This window comes from Pseudorca crassidens, chromosome X (genome assembly GCF_039906515.1).
Source record: "Pseudorca crassidens isolate mPseCra1 chromosome X, mPseCra1.hap1, whole genome shotgun sequence".
Classification (NCBI taxonomy): Eukaryota; Metazoa; Chordata; class Mammalia; order Artiodactyla; family Delphinidae; genus Pseudorca; species Pseudorca crassidens.
Window position 1 is genome coordinate 26707738 of NC_090317.1, and position 19035 is coordinate 26726772.

Here is a 19035-nt window from a genome sequence, read left to right on the forward strand (position 1 = left end):
TACTTAAAGGATTTTCATCAAGCGGCTTAAGAGTGGCTGTGTGGGCTCAGTAAACACACAGAATTAGGTTTGATTTTTCCACTCACCAGTGGCAAACCCGGAGTAACTGCACTATTGCAGGGGATTTAGCTTGAGGGGATATATAATCCTTTTCATAGGTGGGTTGCCAAAGTCGTAAATTTCATAAAACTTAAAACCCAACAAACTCATATGTATAGGGACGATGCGCTTAAGAGTATGACAGGTTGAAGACAGAAATGATGCTTGTTTTATTTTTTTGTAACATCTTTATTGGGGTATAATTGCTCTACAATGGTGTGTTAGTTTCTGCTGTATAACAAAGTGAATCAGTTATACATATATCCCCATGTCTCCTCCCTCTTGCATCCCCCTCCCACTCTCCCTATCCCACCCCTCTAGGTGGACACAAAGCACCGACCTAATCTCCCTGTACCATGCGGCTGCTTCCCACTAGCTATCGGCTTTACATTTGGTAGTGTATATATGTCCACGCCACTCTCTCACTTCGTCCCAGTTTACCCTTCCCCCTCCCCGTGGCCTCAAGTCCATTCTCTACGTCTGTGTCTTTATTCCTGTACTGCCCCTAGGTTCTTTAGAACCATTTTTTTCCCCGCCTATAGCATTTGTTGTAAAGCTGGTTTGGTGGTGCTGAATTCTCTTAGCTTTGCTTGTCTGTAAAGGTTTTAATTTCTCCGTCGAATCTGAACGAGATCCTTGCCGGGTAATCTTGGTTGCAGGTTTTTCTCCTTCATCACTTTAAATATGTCCTGCCAGTCCCTTCTGGCTTGCAGAGTTTTTGCTGAAAGATCAGCTGTTGACCTTATGGGGATTCCCTTGTGTGTTATTTGTTGTTTTTCCCTTGCTGCTTTTATTATGTTTTCTTTGTATTTAATTTTTGATAGTTTGATTAATATGTGTCTTGGCATGTTTCTCCTTGGATTTATCCTGTATGGGACTCTCTGTGCTTTCTGGACTTGGTTAACTCTTTCCTTTCCCATATTAGGGAAGTTTTCAACTATAATCTCTTCAAATATTTTCTCAGTCCCTTTCTTTTTCTCTTCTTCTGGGACCCCTATAATTCAAGTGTTGGTGAGTTTAATGTCCCAGAGGTCTCTGAGACTGTCCTCAATTCTTTTCATTCTTTATTCTTTGTTCTGCTCTGCAGTAGTTATTTCCATTATTTTATCTTCAGGTCACTTATCCGTTCTTCTGCCTCAGTTATTCTGCTATTGATTCCTTCCAGAGAGCTTTTCATTTCATTTATTGTGTTGTTCATCGTTGCCTGTTTGCTCTTTAGTTCTTCTAGGTCCTTGTTAAACGTTTCTTGTGTTTTCTCCATTCTATTTCCAAGATTTTGGATCATCTTTACTCTCATTATTCTGAATTCTTTTTCAGGGAGACTGCCTATTTCCTCTTCATTTGTTAGGTCTGGTGGGTTTTTACCTTGCTCCTTCATCTGCTGTGTGTTTCTGTGTCTTCTCATTTTGCTTATCTTACTGTGTTTGGGGTCTCCTTTTCACAGGCTGGAGGTTCGTAGTTCCCGTTGTTTTTGGTGTCTGTCCCCAGTGGCTAAGGTTGGTTCAGTGGGTTGTGTAGGCTTCCTGGTGGAGGGGACTAGTGCCTGTGTTCTGGTGTATGAGGCTGGATCTTGTCTTTCTGGTGGGCAGGACCATGTCCGGTGGTGTGTTTTGGGGTGTCTGTGGCCTTATTATGATTTTAGGCAGCCTCTCTGCTAATGGGTGGGGTTGTGTTCCTGTCTTGCTGGTTGGTTGGCATAGGGTGTCCAGCACTGTAGCTTGCTGGTCGTTGAGTGGAGCTGGGTCTTAGCGTTGAGATGGAGATCTCTGGGAGATTTTCACCGTTTGATATTACGTGGAGCTCGGAGGTCTCTGGTGGACCAATGTCCTGAACTCGGCTCTCCCACCTCAGAGGCTCAGGCCTGATTCCCGGCTGGAGCACCAAGACCCTGTCAGCCACACGGCTCAGAAGAATAGTAGAAAAAAAAGAAAGAAAGAAAAATAAAATAAAATAAAATAAAGTTATTAAAATAAAGAATTAAAAAAATTAAAATGTAATTAAAAAAGAAAGAAGAGAACAACCAAACCAATAAACAAATCCACCAATGATAACAAGTGCTAAAAACTAAAATATGATAAACATATAAATCAGAAACTATTCAGTCTCATACAGCAAATCCCAAGACTACAGTTGCTCCCAAAGTCCACCTCCTCAATTTGGGATGATTCGTTGTGTGTTCAGGTATTCCACAGATGCAGGGTACATCAAGTTGATTGTGGAGTTTTAATCCGCTGCTCCTGAGGCTGCTGGGAGAGATTTCCCTTTCTCTTCTTTGTTGCACAGCTCCTGGGGTTCAGCTTTGGATTTGGACCCGCCTCTGCGTGTAGGTTGCCTGAGGGCGTCTGTTCCTGCCTGGACAGGACGGGGTTAAAGGAGCAGCTGATTCGGGGGCTCTGGCTCACTCAGGCCGGGGGGAGGGAGGGGCACGGATGCGCGGCGAGCCTGCGGCGGCAGAGGCTGGCGTGACGTCGCACCAGCCTGAGACAAGCTGTGTGTTCTCCCGGGGAAGTTGTCCCTGGATCACGAGACCCTGGCAGTGGCGGGCTGCACAGGCTCCTGGGAGGGAGGTGTGGAGAGTGACCTGTGCTCGCACACAGGCTTCTTGGTGGCGCAGCAGCAGCCTTAGCGTTTCATGCTCATCTGTGGTGTCCCACGCTGATAGCTGTGGCTTGTGCCCATCTCTGGAGCTCGTTTAGGCGGTGTTGTGAATCTCCTTTCCTCGGGTACCGCGAAACAATGGTCTCTTGACTCTTAGGCAGGTCCAGACTTTTTTCCCGGACTCCCTCCCGGCTAGCTGTGGCACACTAGCACCTTTCAGGCCATGCTCACACAACCGACCCCAGTCCTCTCCCTGGGATCTGACCTCTGATGCCATGATGCTTAGTTTAAATGTCATTTAAAACTTTTTTTTGAGCTGAAAGACTTATGTTATAGCTTAATCATCCGATGATCTGATGCAAAACGTAACCCACCTGGAGGCTGTGCGTGAGCAGGAGCTTGTCAGCTACAATTTTAAAGCACTTGTTGAAAGCAAGGGAGAGGATGAGAGAGAGTGGGTAGGCAATGCATTGGCGTGTAGTGCATAAGATATTATACGTCATCTGAGAGAAGAGGCAGACGTGACCTGACCCCTCATCCCTGTATCAACCATAAGGTTCTAGTAGCCTTTGGCAGACATGTTGTTTGGAAAGTTTAAATGTGTTGGAGAAAGGAGTGGGACAGAATCAAGTTAGACAATAGGAATATAATTGCTACCTGTTGGGGGCCTGGACTTAAACTGCGTTATTGGCTGTACTCTATGGGATGTTTAATGTCTGCAATTGTTTGGATCTGGAGAAAGGGATGAGGTCTATTTAAATCTCTGCAACAACAAGCAGTGTCACAACAGGATCTCCTCGTTTCTTTACACAGAACAGATGTCCCAGTCTGGATCTCTTGGTTAGGGCTCCCTGTCCTTGGGGAGCTGAGAGAGTTAAAGACAAAGTGAAGATAAAGGAGTGTCCCTGGAGCTGGGTAAAGGCCTCGTGAGACTAAATTTGGTTGGAAATATTTCCCCACCGTGTCTGCTCAGAATGGCAGACTTCCATGCATCATTAATGCTCCTTCCTGGAATTCATATGCCTCATTTGAAAGAGAGGGGTGCTTTTATCAAGCCATCAGCCCTCCTGCCAAAGCCCAGTGTAATCACCTGAAGAACAGAAGAGAATATTTGGCATCTGTTATTTCACCCTTGCTTCTCTGCCTTTTAGCTGGAAGGACAGATCGACTTTCTGTCTTTCTTAATGGAAAACGAATCTATTTTAGGATAGTGACAACTTAAGAGACAATTTCTTCTAGGTAGAGAAATGTCAGTGTGAATAGCATCTGTAAAATTGCCATTTGTCCCAGGAGTGTGAAGGAGTCTGAGGATGCCCAGGGGATGTGACCTGGAATCAATTGTCCTCCAGCCTCATCTCCATCCCCAAGCTCTCTGCTCTCTTGTAAGCCAGAGGTACCAATCTGGGTGGTATTTTGTCTGTCCTTTTCTATCCTTAGTTCTAAGTGCTAGGAACATAAGGAACATGGCAGCTGCCCACCGGGAGGTGTCCTTTTGTCAATTAGGACCTCAATTTCCTTCCAGCCCTTGTCCTGACTCTCTTTTTCTGTTAGATCATGTCTCCTCTCAAAGGGCAGAAACCCTCAGCTGCCTATCTGGGTTTTCAAATATTTCAAGTAATAACTAGAGATGTGTATTACATTATCCTGGAGGCCACAGATAAACAGGATGGGTATCTCAGATGGAAAAGCTCATAATCCAACTAGATTGTAAGCCCCTTGAAGGCAGGTAGGATTATCTTCCCATAATTGGACACGCTTAGTAAACTGAACCAATGACTCAGTGGACAGAGCACTGGACCAGGAATCATGAAACCTGAGTTATAGGCTAAGCTCTGCCAAGCTGTGTGATTTTGTGACTTTGTCACAGTACCTGCCACTATTACTGTCATCCCCATCCTATAGCAGGACTTGGTTTCCTGGTTTACCCAATGGGCAGTTCTAATGTTCAGTCCTGGCCAGTCTCCACATTTATGTGTAAAATGAATGAAAAGGTAGGCTAAAGAATATCTAAGAGCCCTGCTAGCAACAAAATGTTTTTAAATGTCCTCTTAAAACACATGCTATTTGGGAACCGTAAAAACTTGTGGTCTGAGGACAACTGCCATGTGGCGATGTTACAGACATTAAGCTCAAAATCAAAACTTCTAAAAGCAGGTGGACAGTTTCAAGTCCATAATGTTCTGAAGAGCTTATATAACGGGGGCACATTGTGTCCTACTGACATTTGTTTCAAAAATAGCCTTCTTAGCGATACAAGGTGGCCCAGACATCAACCTTGATTTGATTTTCTTTAGAGGAGGAAAAAAACATTTAGGACTCATCTGAAAAGAGGCTGATTGGCTTCTTTCTTCTTTAAGAAGTTTAATTTATTTTGACTCTTTCTTGAGACTTTATGGCAGATACTGAAATCTCCTTTGCGAAGCTTTTTTCATCTCTGCCTTTCTTCATTTTCTTTCCTACTCTGATCTGTTGTACATACTAAAAGTATAAGAGAAAATGCCCTAAAGATAAAGCTGTGTCTATCTGTGTAGTTTTCGTGTTATTGCAAGAAATACTTCCATGTTCTCCATCCTTTTGCTTATTAAGCACTTAGGGAAGTCACTGGGGGTGGGGGTTTGCCCTCTTTTTCTTAAGCAGCTTGCAAACCATAGGAGACCAGGCCTGCCAGAAATGAATGCCTGTTTTCACTTTTCTCCATTTCTATCAATGACAGAGAAGTTGCAAACTTCCCAATGCCGAAAGATGAAATCTTCTAAATGAAGAGGAAGACTCACTTAGCTTAGATCATCCTCCCTTACAGACAGCTCTCACTCTAAGCATGAGAAGAACGTCCATTTTTCATAGCCGCACGTCTTAGAGGAAAGTGGAACTTGGCAGTCCACTCAAATAGGTTGGTTTGTTCTCGGTTCCTGGGAATCACCTTGTGTTACAATCTCAGAAAGCACCGGACACTTGTTCTAGGTCAGGGGAGGGAGGAGGACATTTCTGTAAGAGCCTTCCCTGGCTATTGCTTTTATCTTTAGTAGAAAGAACTGGGTGAAAAAGATGGGTAGGCTCCTCCAGGAGAATTTGTACCTATTCAGCAGTAGAGAGTTGGTTTCTAAATTACTAAACAAATATGGGACCTGCTAATTCTCAAGCTCCCTCACTCACACATACACAAACTGGAAAGAGGAAGAGAATGTGGAGATTAAATGGTTGCAGTACAGAGGACATGCCAGAGGAGAAACCAAAATCCACTGAGAAAGCTGGTCTTTGTCTGAACAATGTCAAGAAATTTGCTTTGCTCTTCAGCACTGTGTTTAATGTCCTGTGCAGTGACAGGAGGGCACTGAGCTATGTACACAGCGTGACAGGCTTTCTCTTGAGACAGTAGAACGCTATGGCAATTGAGACATAATGGGCTGGTAGAGCCCATGCCAGTTACTCTGCCCTAGTGAAAACAGCCCCTAAATTCCTTGTCAGGTTTATGTGGCCAAATACTCTTCCCCCCAGAATGGCTAAGGCACCAGGGGCCTTTGCAGTATGTTTCAACTATCTTTCAGGATGGGATGGGTCTGCAACACTTGGCTGTTAGGCGGTATGCGGCAATGGTTAAAGAACACACGCTTCATAGTCAGAGACCTGGGTTCAGATCACTGTGTCAGAACAAGCTGTTTGGCCTTGATATGAGACTTCACCTCTCTAGGCTTCAATTTTCTCATCTGTAGAATGATGTTAATAGTGTTTTGAGGATTAGGTTACATAGTGCTTGTAAAGCACTTCGCACAATGCCTGGCGACCAGTAAATATGCAACAAATGGTAGCTAATAATAATAAAAACATTATAGGATTACCTCTCACCATGGACTCAATTTAATGGGTATTGGCTGGGCATTATTATGTGCCACCAGGCATTCATTCATTAAAGCAAAAAGTGAGTATCTCTTATGTCCCAGGTAATGTGCTAAGAGCAGGGGAGAGCTGTGAGCAAGACGGGACATCTTAGAGCCTGAGTGTTGGGCAGATTAGGGACAGGAAGTAGAAGAAGACTTGATCACCAACTTGTAAAGAGGTTACAGCTGTGTCAGGATGGTTCTAAGCTTCTCAGGTTTCTCAGAAAGCATGATGGGTGCTCTGTCCCTTCTTCAGCCCCTCTCTCTGGCCTTAGAAGTTCTTCTTTCTCATAACTGGGTTCACTTGCATCTTATCTGCAATTCAGCCCTGCCCCAGTTCCCAGGACCAGCCTTGACCCAAGACAGGGTCCAGCCCCACAGCTGGGGGCTGAGGTTCAAATCGCCTTGCAGCTTGTGTGACTGGAAGATGGTGCCTTGGTTTTGATACTTGAGGTCCAGTCTCATTTTAAGCCTTAATTCCCTTTGTGTGCCCTTATTTTTAGAAATGAGCTTCTGCCTTTGTGCTTGTTCTTTAGGACCTGTTCCAAAAACTTATTTAGCGACCCCAGGACTATCTTACGATTGGAGAGCTATACCTTATTCTTGTTAATTCCTGTCTCAAGCGCTAGAGTCCTTATCCTAAACCTCAGTCCAATAGCTAACTTGTGGACATTTGCTTCTTGCCAGACTCTTCTCAATATATCCACCCCCTAAATTCCTCTCCTTCCCCTAACCTGTTGTTTAGACAGGGACTGGTGGTTTCAAGTAACCTTTGTCTGTTAGAACTAAACCTCTGCCACTGCCACCTGCACTTGGGTTAGTTTTCTAAGGACTGGTTCACCCAATGGGTGGTTCTTATGTCCAGTTTTGTTTATTTCCATATGCCTCATTGGGTGGCCCAAGATCTGACCTTCCCAATCAGAGGCCAAAACCTTTTAAAGCTAAGCCCCTGAGGAGCTCTGAAGATACTACTGTACCCCTTTTAAAAAGCCCTAACTATTAGTATAATTCTTTTGTACTTCGCCCATGGGCAAGCCCTTGGCAGAGACATTCTGTTCATTCATTAATTCATTCAAGATCTATTTATTGGACTTCCATTATGTGTCAGGCCATGGCATACTGAAATGAATCAGATATGGCTTCTGTTTTCAAGGAGTTCATAGACTAGTTGGGACAGCTAAACTTGAAAACAGATCGTTATAATAAAGGTTCAAAAGTACTATGAGAGGGCTTTCCTGGTGGCGCAGTGGTTGAGAGTCCGCCTGCCGATGCAGGGGACACGGGTTCGTGCCCCGGTCCGGGAAGATCCCACATGCCGCGGAGCAGCTGGGCCCGTGAGCCATGGCCGCTGAGCCTGCGCGTCCGGAGCCTGTGCTCCGCAACGGGAGAGGCCACAACAGTGAGAGGCCCACGTACCGCAAAAAGAACAAACAAACAAAAAAAGTACTATGAGAAAGCAAAAAAAATACTATAAGGAAGCAAAAAGCAGGGGCAGCTAACCAGATTGCAGGTGGGTAAATGGGATTAGGGAAGGCTTCCTGAAAGAGGTGACACCTCTGAGTTCTGAAGGACTCGTAGGTGGTGTTAGCCAGCTGAAGAGAGGTGAAGGTCCTTCCAGGCCTGTCTTCAGGGAACAGTGCATACTTTGCTATAGCTGGAACATTGAGTGTGAAGGAGGAAGAGGACCCGATGAAACTAGAGAGGTAGGTGGGGGCCAGGTGACAAAGTGCCTTCTTTGCCATGCTAAGGAATTTGAATTTTATCCTGATTTCTAAAGTGAGAAACTACGATAATGTGGATTTGATTTGCCAGGGTAAGAGCAGAGGCAGGGAAACCATACAGTAAAGACTGTCAAATAGTTGCTTGAACCGTAACTAAGATGATGATGGTGGGAATGAAGAGTGTATCTGGATTTGAGAGACAGAAAAGTAGAATTGATAGGATATGGTGACTGACTGGATATGAGGGGAGCGATGAGGAAAGATGACCTGGTTGCTTAGGCAACTAGGTGGGTGGTGATTCTGCTGCCTGAGACAGGGAACACAGAAGGAACAGATTTTCAGTAGAGGGCAGGCTGTACTTAATGTTGCCAGATAAAGTTCTCCAATTCTACTTTCCTTTTAGTAAAATAATCCTGTTGCCCAAAGGATGCTATTGACAAGCTACCTTTACAGAATTCAACTGTAGAATAAAACGTTTTTCATACAGATCATATGAAAACTATACAATTGGATAAATACTGCACTTGAAAATTAAATTCCTCTATCTTTATTAGTTGGAAGGCATAGAAATAAATGAAAACAGAGTCGAAAAAAACTTACCCCATAGACAAGTTCCCCAACCATGCCGTTCCATATTTTAGTCTCCGGATCCCTTGCACCGTATTTCCCATCACCGACAATGGACAATTTGTATTTGATCCTTACATGTTTGGCTATTTCATAGGCTAAGTCTACACAATAGCCTTCATATCGCTCATTTCCTTCCAGTTGCTCGTGATTCTTCTTATACATTACATATGGTGATTCCTTTGAGACCAGAAGCAAGATCAAAGGATTACTCCTATACATTTTTCTAAGAGATAATAAATGTAATAATGAAGTTTTGTTCCCCTGTGGCTATTGAGGTTTGGTGTGTTAAGAGAGCCTTTAAAAATGTTTGCTTACTAAGCAGAAGAGCCTCAATCGACTATTCATGGGGGCACATATTCCTTGGAGTCCTTAATTGATGATTTAAGGAAATAGAGAAGAATTTAAGTTCTTTTTGAGAGTTTGAAAGAACCAGTTTCCACCTGTAGTCTTTGATTTAGTCAAGTTGGGCAGAGGTATTTCTTTTAGTTACATGAAGGTTAACTGCCTTTGATTTCTTGGGATTTACTATGTAAGAACCATAGCCAGCCTTGGCAAGCCCTAGGGAAGCACTGTGATCTTTGTGAGGTCAGAGTCTGTGGCTTATTCATTTTTATATCCTCAGGGCCTAGTACAGTACCTAGGACAAAGTGAGTGTTTGATAGGCGTGTTTAAATGAAAGAGAAACTTCAGCTGAATCTCCACTTAATTAATCACAATTTCAGACCTACTCATTTTCAGGCATATTCATTTTTAACCCGGGTTTGTACTTCGTTCAGTAATGAAACATACCAGGTTTTAGAAAAGCATTTGAAAATAAGTGAAAATACTATTTCACATCCCAATAGTGCTTTTGGTTTTTCAGAAAAGCTTTACATGGTGAATATTGCCTTGAAATGTCTTATGACATGGATAGGAGATTATTATGACGACCATTCCATAAGTTAAAAAATAACACAACCTGAGGCTCAGAGAAGTTGTGATTTGCACCGTTAAACTCAGGTTAGTGGTAGACCTAATATTAGAACCCTGACCTACTCTTTCCTCCATATAACGCTATCTCCCCCACAATGAAGAATTACATTTCAAGTCCAGATGAAGCATCAGTCCATGAGGTTAACGAGGAGGATAACAAGATCTAAAGCTATTGCGAATTCCTGTTCTTTTTCTTTATTTAAATGACATTCTGTTCCTCATCGTGGCAAGACATTTCGAAAGACTCCTAAGCTGACCTGTTGGAAGTTTCCACTGTTTGAACTTGAGGTCTTTCTTACTGGCTGAATAATGCTTTTCAGAAGACAGAAGTCTTGCTGTACAGAAAGCCCACCTACCTTCCATCCATACTTACCAGAATGGTGGTTACTACTATGGTCCGGTTCTCTGCAGATGCACTGTCATTGCTGATTTGCTGATCTGAGAAAGGCACAAATCTTTCATACTCATTCCAGTAGCCAGCCTAGAAAGAGCAGACATTTGACCTGGTTGCCTATTTTTCACTCAAAAAGTGCTGCACGAAATTCAAGTGCTGTAGTAGAATGAAACCTTTTTGTAGTTGCTTGAGCAACAGATGTGCTGTTCCTTCACCCTGGGGGTTCCCATCCCCACCTTGCTTTTACTGATATTTGGTGAGAATAAGTTAGCCCACTGTAGAATGATCAGCCTTTTTGATTCTTTAAACTCAGATAGCAGAAAAATTCTTTGCTTAAAACTGTAGGAAAGCTGGGTGGGCAATCAGTTGAGTATCCTGTAGAAATGGTACAAGATATTTTACGTTCTAAGGTTTTATTAAGTAACTACTAAGTTCCCACTTCCTGACTAACTCACTATTAGTATGATAGACGCCCAGTGGTTATTATGAAATTTAGCTGTAGGGAAAGGTACTTTGTCCAGAGGCGTTTTGGTGGGTGAGTTGGCCAAATGGAGAGATAGCCTACTTTCCAATTCTTTTGCTAAAATCATGTGTATCTCGGCAGCTTCTGTTTAAATAACATGCTATAAAATTTGTAACTCCTTCCCTGTATTGTAGGAAGCTGTTAATTAATCTTGAGTCTACCACTTTTAAAGGACCAGCCTCAGAGGGAGATAACTTTTAAAATGTGTAGATGGAACACTTTGATTACAAAACAGCTCTGCATCGTATCTACACTATTCACCAAACGGAAAGGCAAACATGATGTGTGGGAATTTGCTTTGGGTGTGTTTCCTAACACCTGTTTCCTTGCATCTGAGGGCTGTCACTTTCTGAGAGATTTTTTATTTGGATATCTGTTTGGGTTACTTACCTTCCGAGAGCCAGTGACTTTCATTTCATACACGTCGATGGTATAATTTGTCCTACGTCCGTAAGTGTCAAATTGGATGTTTCCAGTCATTCCTTGTACTTGCACCTGGTAGAAAGGGAAAAATGTAAAATTTAAAAATAGCGCCACATTATTGCCTGTTCGGTTTTTGCGATGAGGTCCGCTGACAGATCTTGGAATCTTGGAGAATGTTTATCTTGAGCCATTGAGCTATAGCCACCAGATCAGTCTATACAGATCTTCATTTCCTCTGCAGTATTTTCTAAGTATGTCTTTCAGTTAATGAAGCTTTGAGTGGGTGTGACAGGCAGTTTCTTAGATGATACAGTGAGGGCCCTACCACTACTTTTTCAAGGACCTGAAATTTCTTTTTTTTTTTAAATACTTAACTTTCTCTTTATTTACTGGTTTTCAGAATAAAAATCTTTCATAGAATTGTCTAAAGGTAACCCATGTTTTTAGTATTATTATCAACTCATAGATTTAAATGTATTTTGTGTATTTCAATCCCTTTTTTTAAACTGATTTTTTAAAATTAATTTTTATTGCAGTATGGTTGCTTTAGAATGTTGTGTTAGTCTCCACCGCACAACAAAATGAATCAGCCATACACATACAGATATCCCCTCCCTTTTGGATTTCCTTCCCATTTAGGTCACCACAGTGCATTAGGTAGAGTTCCCTGTGCTATACAGTGTGTTCTCATCAGTTGTCTCTTTTATACATAGTATCAATAATGCACGTGTCAATCCCAGTCTCCCAGTTCCTCCCACCCCACTCCTTTCCCCCTTGGTATCCATACATTTGTTCTCTACATCTGTGTCTCTATTTCTGCTTTGCAAATGAGATCACCTATACCATTTTTCTAGATTCCAAGGAACCTGAAATTTCTACCATTCATCTTTTCTGAAGGGAGTTGCCTGAAGAGTATTCTTAACTAGGATAATGCGTTCTTCTGAACTGTGAGTTCCACTATTGCCAACATCCAAACATAAACCAGCTTCAGTAACGTGGGCTCTGGAGCTCCTGGATTCATACTCTAACTTCATCACTTACTAACTGTATGACCTTGGGGATGTTCCTTAATGCTTTTATACCTCAGTGTCCTAATCTGTAAAATGGGAAATCCTAGTAGTACCTGTCCCATGGAGTTGTTAGGAGGATTAAATGAGTTATACATATGTAGTGTTTAGATCAGTGTCTGGCATGTAGTGAGCATTGCAATACATGCTAGCTCTATTAATAATAATAATTATTAATCAAAATGAATTTAGTTCTGTTTCTTGAGGGGTTTACACATTTATCAGCTACCATAGTAACAGGGATGAGTTTTTCCTCTTATTTAACCTATGCCCAGTTCCAGACAGGTAGTGGAGAGCTAGGCCGTGGAGGGATAATCCGTAGACTGATGAAATTTGTTAAGTCTAGGGAATCAGGAGTATTGAATACTATATAGAACAGATAGAGGTACTAGAATAGCCCAGACACCTAGTTGGGAGGCCAAATGCAGATGCATGTATGCCACAATTTTTCCTGGGTCTGGGCCCCGTATTATGAATTCATACGAGGCCATCTCTACTGGGTGGAGAGATTTCCTTACCTGTTTTACAGTTCAAGGACACTGGATGAAAGACCTTCTATAAATATGTCATTATTGTTACCCACTTGAATTACTTATCTGGTGAGTATGGGTCAAGGAATTTGCTTCAAAGAAAAAGAATCTGTCATTCTCCCAAGATGAAAGAATGGAATACTTTTTCATCTCTTATAGAAAAGTGACAAGCTGTTTGTTAAGCAAGTGAGAAGCGGTAATGGGCTTGTGCTGCAGAAGAGAAAATTGATGGCAAATAGTAGGGAGCATCTTTTTAAAGGAACAGGGCTTGTTCGCCACCAGTAGGAGACCATGGAATATCTGTTGAAGGAGAAATGCTCCAATGTGACTCCCTGAAGACAAGATGATTGTCCTACTAAATGAACAAACCTAAGCACTACTGTCAGCTTAGGCTTGCAGACAAGGTGACGTCATGCTTCTGGCTAAAGAAAAGGTCCTTTGTTGAGATAGAAGTTGCTTATCCAGTAGGATGGGTCTGTGATGCATGAAGGGTTCTTTACACTCTATTTTGGGCACTGAATTCTAGGAGAGGAGATAGGCAGGGTAGAGACACTGGCAGAGGAAATTATTAAGGAAATCCTTTGTGAGTGAAAATAGCAAAGTCTTCAGTCTCATTAAGAATTGTATATTTCTAAAGATTCAGCCTATCTGAGCATGATCTGCAAACTGGACAGTAGCCTAAGCTGATTAGAACTTTTGGTGAGCAGAAGTCGAATTGGACTACCATTCAGAGACAAGTCTATTTTTAAGGATGTGAATGTCAGTGACAGTTTCCCACCATCCCATCTGGGATCCCTTCTTTAATCCTCTCCACCCCGCACCTCAGTCTATATTAGGTGCTTCTCCTCTGGGTTCCCATAGCATTCCGTGTGGAGCTTCACCATAACATTTTAATCTATGTATTTCTAGCTCCCCTGCTAGATTGGGAGCACCTCAAGATGAAAGACATTTTTTTTCTGTGTTCTCAGCAACTAATCCAGAGCCTGGGATAGAGCAGGTGTTCAATAAGTGTTTACTGAACAAGTTGACAAGTTTCGATGACTTAGAATTGTGACATATTTCAGTAGACCAGGTTGAGGCTAATCTTTGCACCATCGATAGATTGAAAGGATGATGATTACCCAATCTGCAAGTAGCTTTAAGGTTTTTAAAAGCACTTGTTTACATATTAACAATTTAAATTTGAGCTCCCCTCATCTTATTTCATGTTTGCATTTTAACTTGGAGCCTGATACATAGTCCTTGGTGCTCAACAAATATTTGTTTAATGAATGGTGTGATTATTTATTCATTAAAACAGGCCCCTTAGGAGACTCTTTCAGGTAATGATTTTGTTTGCCAGATTTCTTTGAAGGAAGAGAATGATTGACTGAGCAGCAATTATGTGCTAGTCACAATGAGGGATGCTTTTACATCATGTATCCTCACTTTTAGTTAACTTAAATAAAATGGGATTTCTTTTATATGGTAGAAACCTTTAGTACTTCAGACCACCCTCTCTTGCAGTCCTCTGAAAAGTGGAGTTTCACTGATCATTTGTCACAAGGCAACATGTACCTTTGGCAGAGGCTGATACTTTCCAGCCTCTCTGAAGCCTTAGAAAGAGGCTGGCCTATGGAAAGAGGGAAAGCATCCTTTCTGTTGAGTGTTTGATCATGAGGGCCTGGGGAGGAAGGTTACTTACCTGGCTTACAGCTTGAGCTATGTCAGTGAGTTAGACATGTGGAAACTTTGTGCAATAATATGATCAATCTAATGTTTTTCTTGCCAAATTCTTTCTTGTCCTTCACTCTGGCAGCCAGTTTTGTATTTGGGGAAGAGAGTCATTTGTGTCATGGATGGGGAGTCAGTCGAAGACGCTGGTACTTGCCCCTTGAGGTTTTGATGAAAACTCCTTTTGGTTCACTCTGAGGGAGTTTTATATTTCACTCATCATTATGTTTCACCTGACAATACAAATCTTGTAACAGCTATGAAGGTTGAATCTAATTAACTGTTCTTCAAAAATTGTGCAGTGCTACCTCCATAAAACTACACTTAGGGCATTTGTTAGGGAACTGACATAATGACATAAAAATCTGCATGATGGGAGAATGAGTCATATCTCTTTCTTGGAGAGAGACACAGTGGCTACTAACCCCTTTCTACTGAATGCTTCCAACTTGGCAAATTTAAGGCAGCAGTAAGAGAGCCAGCTACACAAAATGATGGACATTACGAGGCCATTACAGATTCCTGGTTGCTGGGTTGTGCACAGAATTATCTTATCATTGCCTATCTCTTTGTTGATTTGGATGTTCTAAACATCAGGATAATTAAAGAAGTAGAAATAAGAGAGTCTTGTACTCTCCAAGGCTTATTTTAATGCATGCAGGCGTGTGTAGCTTAATGCAAAATATTCAGGAAAGAGCTCTTGCTTGGAAAGCTACACTGAATGGGCGATGCTACTCCTAGTGTAAATAATGGAATCTGTTCAAAGGATACTGCTCAAAGCCTTAAATGCTCTCCCACCCAGTAAATACTAAAAACAAGTGACCTATTTGACTCTCTGCCCATTGATTCCTTGTACTTTCCTTCAGGCTTTTTCTCTAGGGCATTGGGGAAATAACTCTTAAGTAGGCCTAGAATGGACTGTGTTCCTGCATTTCACCATGTAGAATAGTATAAAGGTTCTTTTTGACAAATAGAAATACTATCACACTGGCTCAGTTCCACAGTCCATCCAGGCTAATAATTTGTCTGATGAGCCAGAGGATGCTGGTAATGTCTACGCTGAAGTTAGGAGTTTCCTGGAGAATATCCCAGTCCCCCTAAGCAACACAATTTTCTGGAAAGTCTGAATTTTTTGAAGCCATTTACATGTTCAATCCATAACTTTCAAGGGTACTGAGTTTGATTTACTATCCCCACTTTAGTACAGAGCTAAATATTCATTTGCCCTAAATTTACCATTTCTCAAGCTTCAAGGAAGAATCTTCTAGTTTTAGATTTCTAGATTTTGGTGAATAAATATCGATGCTTATCTTTCTGTACACTTTGAACATTCTACAGACTCTGATCCTATTCCCTTTAGGTTATCTTTTCTCAAGATTGAGGTCTTACTCTTTTTGTGTCTTTATAAGGTGCCCCCAACCAAATAACCCACTGTGGTCATTACCATTTTCAGAGCTCTCTCGATATCAATTCCTTGACTCCAGGGCACAGCAGGGTTTGCTAAGCAGTCTCCAGCACTGCCTCTCCGGGACACATCCACTCGCTGCCTCCTCAGATAGCGGAAAGCTTCTGCTATGACCAGTATTGCATCGTGCGTCAATGCAGATGTGTACTGCAATGGATGTATGGAAAACAAGATATCATGACAAACGATGCCCCCAAAACTTGCCTCGTTTCTTATAATTTTCATTCATCTCCAACTCTTGTTCTATGAAGTCACCCTCTTAATTACTTGAATCAAGAGATCTCTCTGGGCAAGCTTGACTTTGATCCATTCTAGAATGATGCATCTTACCTCATGTGTGCACATGTTAAGATTATTAAGATCAAATGGCTCAAGGGAATCTCTCTCTTACTCTCAATACTGTGTTTCGTATTGAGTGAGTGACTGCCAAAAGGCCAGCTCCTTTATAGAGAGCAAAATATGTGGGAAGTTAAAGGATGGCATATGTAGATTGGAGAGGAAACGGCATATCCTAAAGCAAGACTGAGTTATCGCTGTTTGTAATAGAAAATTCAGATCTGGTGTTTACTTAGGGGAAAATGGAAATAACTAAGTTAGACAGCTTGAAATTAATTTGGAGGGAAACATTAATCATTTCTGTCTGGACCACGTTTCTGGTGAACTAGGACCTCTGGCCAGCAATAAATCAGTTTTTGTTTCCTTGGGAGAGCAAAATCCAAAGCTGGTTTTTGACTGTAGAAAATTACAATTGTTATTGAGTTTTAAATCTGATAACATTGACAATGCATAGGCAATACTTCGTGATGCTGCCTTTTCCAGGCCAGAACACTTACTTTCTATTTCTTGGATATACTGTACTGATACACTGCTAAGGATGAGGCCAGTCATTTAACACAAGGGATTTGATTATCTGCAATTTGACATGGTGGATGCCTTTTCATTAATGAATCAACAAAGTGTGATTAAAATTAGCTGGCCCCTGTTTTGCAGGGGTGACAAATACTGGTAGAATACAGAATTCTGTTGATTTCTAAAAAAAAATGAAGCAAAATGCCCTGGGGGGAATTTTCTGTCTACATAGTGTGTCCCAGTACAATTGTGAGTGAATGCATTGTCATCTTTACAACTATCAATTTACTTTTCTGACTTTTCTCATGTTACTTTTCTTTCAGGGCCAAGTCATCAAGTATGACTGTAACAGGGGGCATATGTTCTTTCATGAAAAAAAAATATCTGTGTCTGCCCGTGCTAGCACTACATAAAGCCAACGTGGTGGTGCTTTTTTTCCAGCTGACTGCATAAACTGTCAGCGATCTTAATGTAGTCCTTTCCAAGCCATGCCCAAATGGCTATTCAATTTTCTACTTTTTCAGCTTCTACGGACCAATGTGTGACCATCTAAAAAAAAAAAGACCCCAAAGGAAATGTTCATAAAATATAGAATAAATTAAGCATCAGGATTTTAATCTCTAGACACTTTTATTTCCTAATCAAAAATATTGTACATAATTTTTTAACATGGGCTTTTTGTCTGTTTGACATAGAGACAGGTTCCATAATGACTAGTACAAGTCAAAGTAATCAGAAAGTTGTAACCACCTATTTAAGTATTTCGTTTTCTTAAGTTATTTGAAGGGTTTTGCTTATAAGCCTGAACAATTCTTCTCAATAAGTTCTAAGAACTTTACATTACACATATCATGAGTTACCAATGAATAATCCAGAGCTGAGATTGTCTTCCTTCTCTTTTGTACACCTCTACAACTTCTGAACAGGCATAAATGACTCTGTAGCACCCTTTTCATACTTTTACTCTTGTCCATTTTTTGTGCCTAGCATAGTGCCTGACATTGTGTAGGTAACCCATAAAATATTGAATAAATGAGTTTTTTCCCTCTACCTATTGCCTGCTAAATCTAAGGATGGCAAAACAGCGGATAGGCAGTTGTATGAAAATATAAATTAATATAAGCTCACCTAAATGTAGTGGGCAGATTTAGTCCATAAAAAAAAGATTTGAATCATCAAAGAAATGCAAATCAAAACCCAAGTGAGGGACTTCCCAGGTGGCACAGTGGTTAAGAATCCACCTGCCAACGCAGGGGACACGGGTTCGAGCCCTGGTCCGGGAAGATCCCACATGCCACAGAGCAACGAAGCCCATGCGCCACAACCACTGAGCCTGTGCTCTAGAGCCCGCGAGCCACAACTACTGAGCCTGGGAGCCGCAGCTACTGAAGCCCGCATGCCTAGAGCCCTTGCCCTGCAACAAGAGAAGCCACTGCAATGAGAAGCCTGTGCACTGCAATGAAGAGTAGCCCCCGCTCGCCGCAACTAGAGAAAGCCTGCGCGCAGCAACAAAGACCCAACGCAGCCAAAAATAAATAAATAAATAAGATGAATAAATTTAAAAAAAACCCCACAATGAGATAGTACCTCACACCTGTCAAAATGGCTATTATCTGGGGCTTCCCTGGTGGCGCAGTGGTTGAGAGTCCACCTGCCGATGCAGGGGACACGGGTTCATGCCCCGGTCTGGGAGGATCACACATGCCTTGGAGCGGCTGGGCCCGTGGGCCATGGCCGCTGAGCCTGCGCGTCCGGAGCCTGTGCTCCGCAACGGGAGAGGCCACAACAGTGAGAGGCCCACGTAACGGGAAAAAAAAAAATGCTATTATCAAAAAGACATGAAACAACAAGCATTGATGAAGATGTGGAGAAAAGGGAACCCTCATGCACTGTTGATAGGAATGTAAATTGGCGCAGTCACTGTGGAAAACAATAGGGAGGTTCCTGAAAAAATTAAGAATAGAACTACCATATGATCCAGCAATTCCACTCCTGGGTATCTATCTGAAGGAAATAAAATCACTGTCTCAAAGAGATATCTGCGCCCCCATGTTCACTGCAGCATTATTTACAATAGTGAACACGTGGAACAAACCCGTGTTCATCAAATCATCAAATGATGAATGGATAAAGAAAGTGATATACACCCACACATATATACATATATAAAGTCATG

General features: G+C 41.9%; 1 protein-coding gene across 8 annotated transcripts in view; it reads right to left on the minus strand.

Moving 5' to 3' along the window:
• Window positions 1–19035, minus strand: part of GRIA3 (glutamate ionotropic receptor AMPA type subunit 3) — a 291809-nt gene that overhangs the window by 74976 nt on the left and 197798 nt on the right. For 6 of the 8 annotated variants that reach the window (XR_010940002.1, XM_067723332.1, XM_067723331.1 and 3 more), the window contains 4 exons: window positions 15990–16157; window positions 11203–11307; window positions 10269–10376; window positions 8894–9100 (listed from right to left, as the gene is read on the minus strand). Coding sequence is in view for 7 of the 8 variants with exons in the window: in XM_067723332.1 (XP_067579433.1) it covers window positions 8894–9100; window positions 10269–10376; window positions 11203–11307; window positions 15990–16157 (588 nt within the window). In the remaining variant the exon portion in view is untranslated. Of the gene's footprint in view, window positions 1–1403; window positions 2003–8893; window positions 9101–10268; window positions 10377–11202; window positions 11308–15989; window positions 16158–19035 lie in introns of those variants that run through there. The other 2 variants (XM_067723334.1, XM_067723336.1) reach the window with 2 other exon arrangements.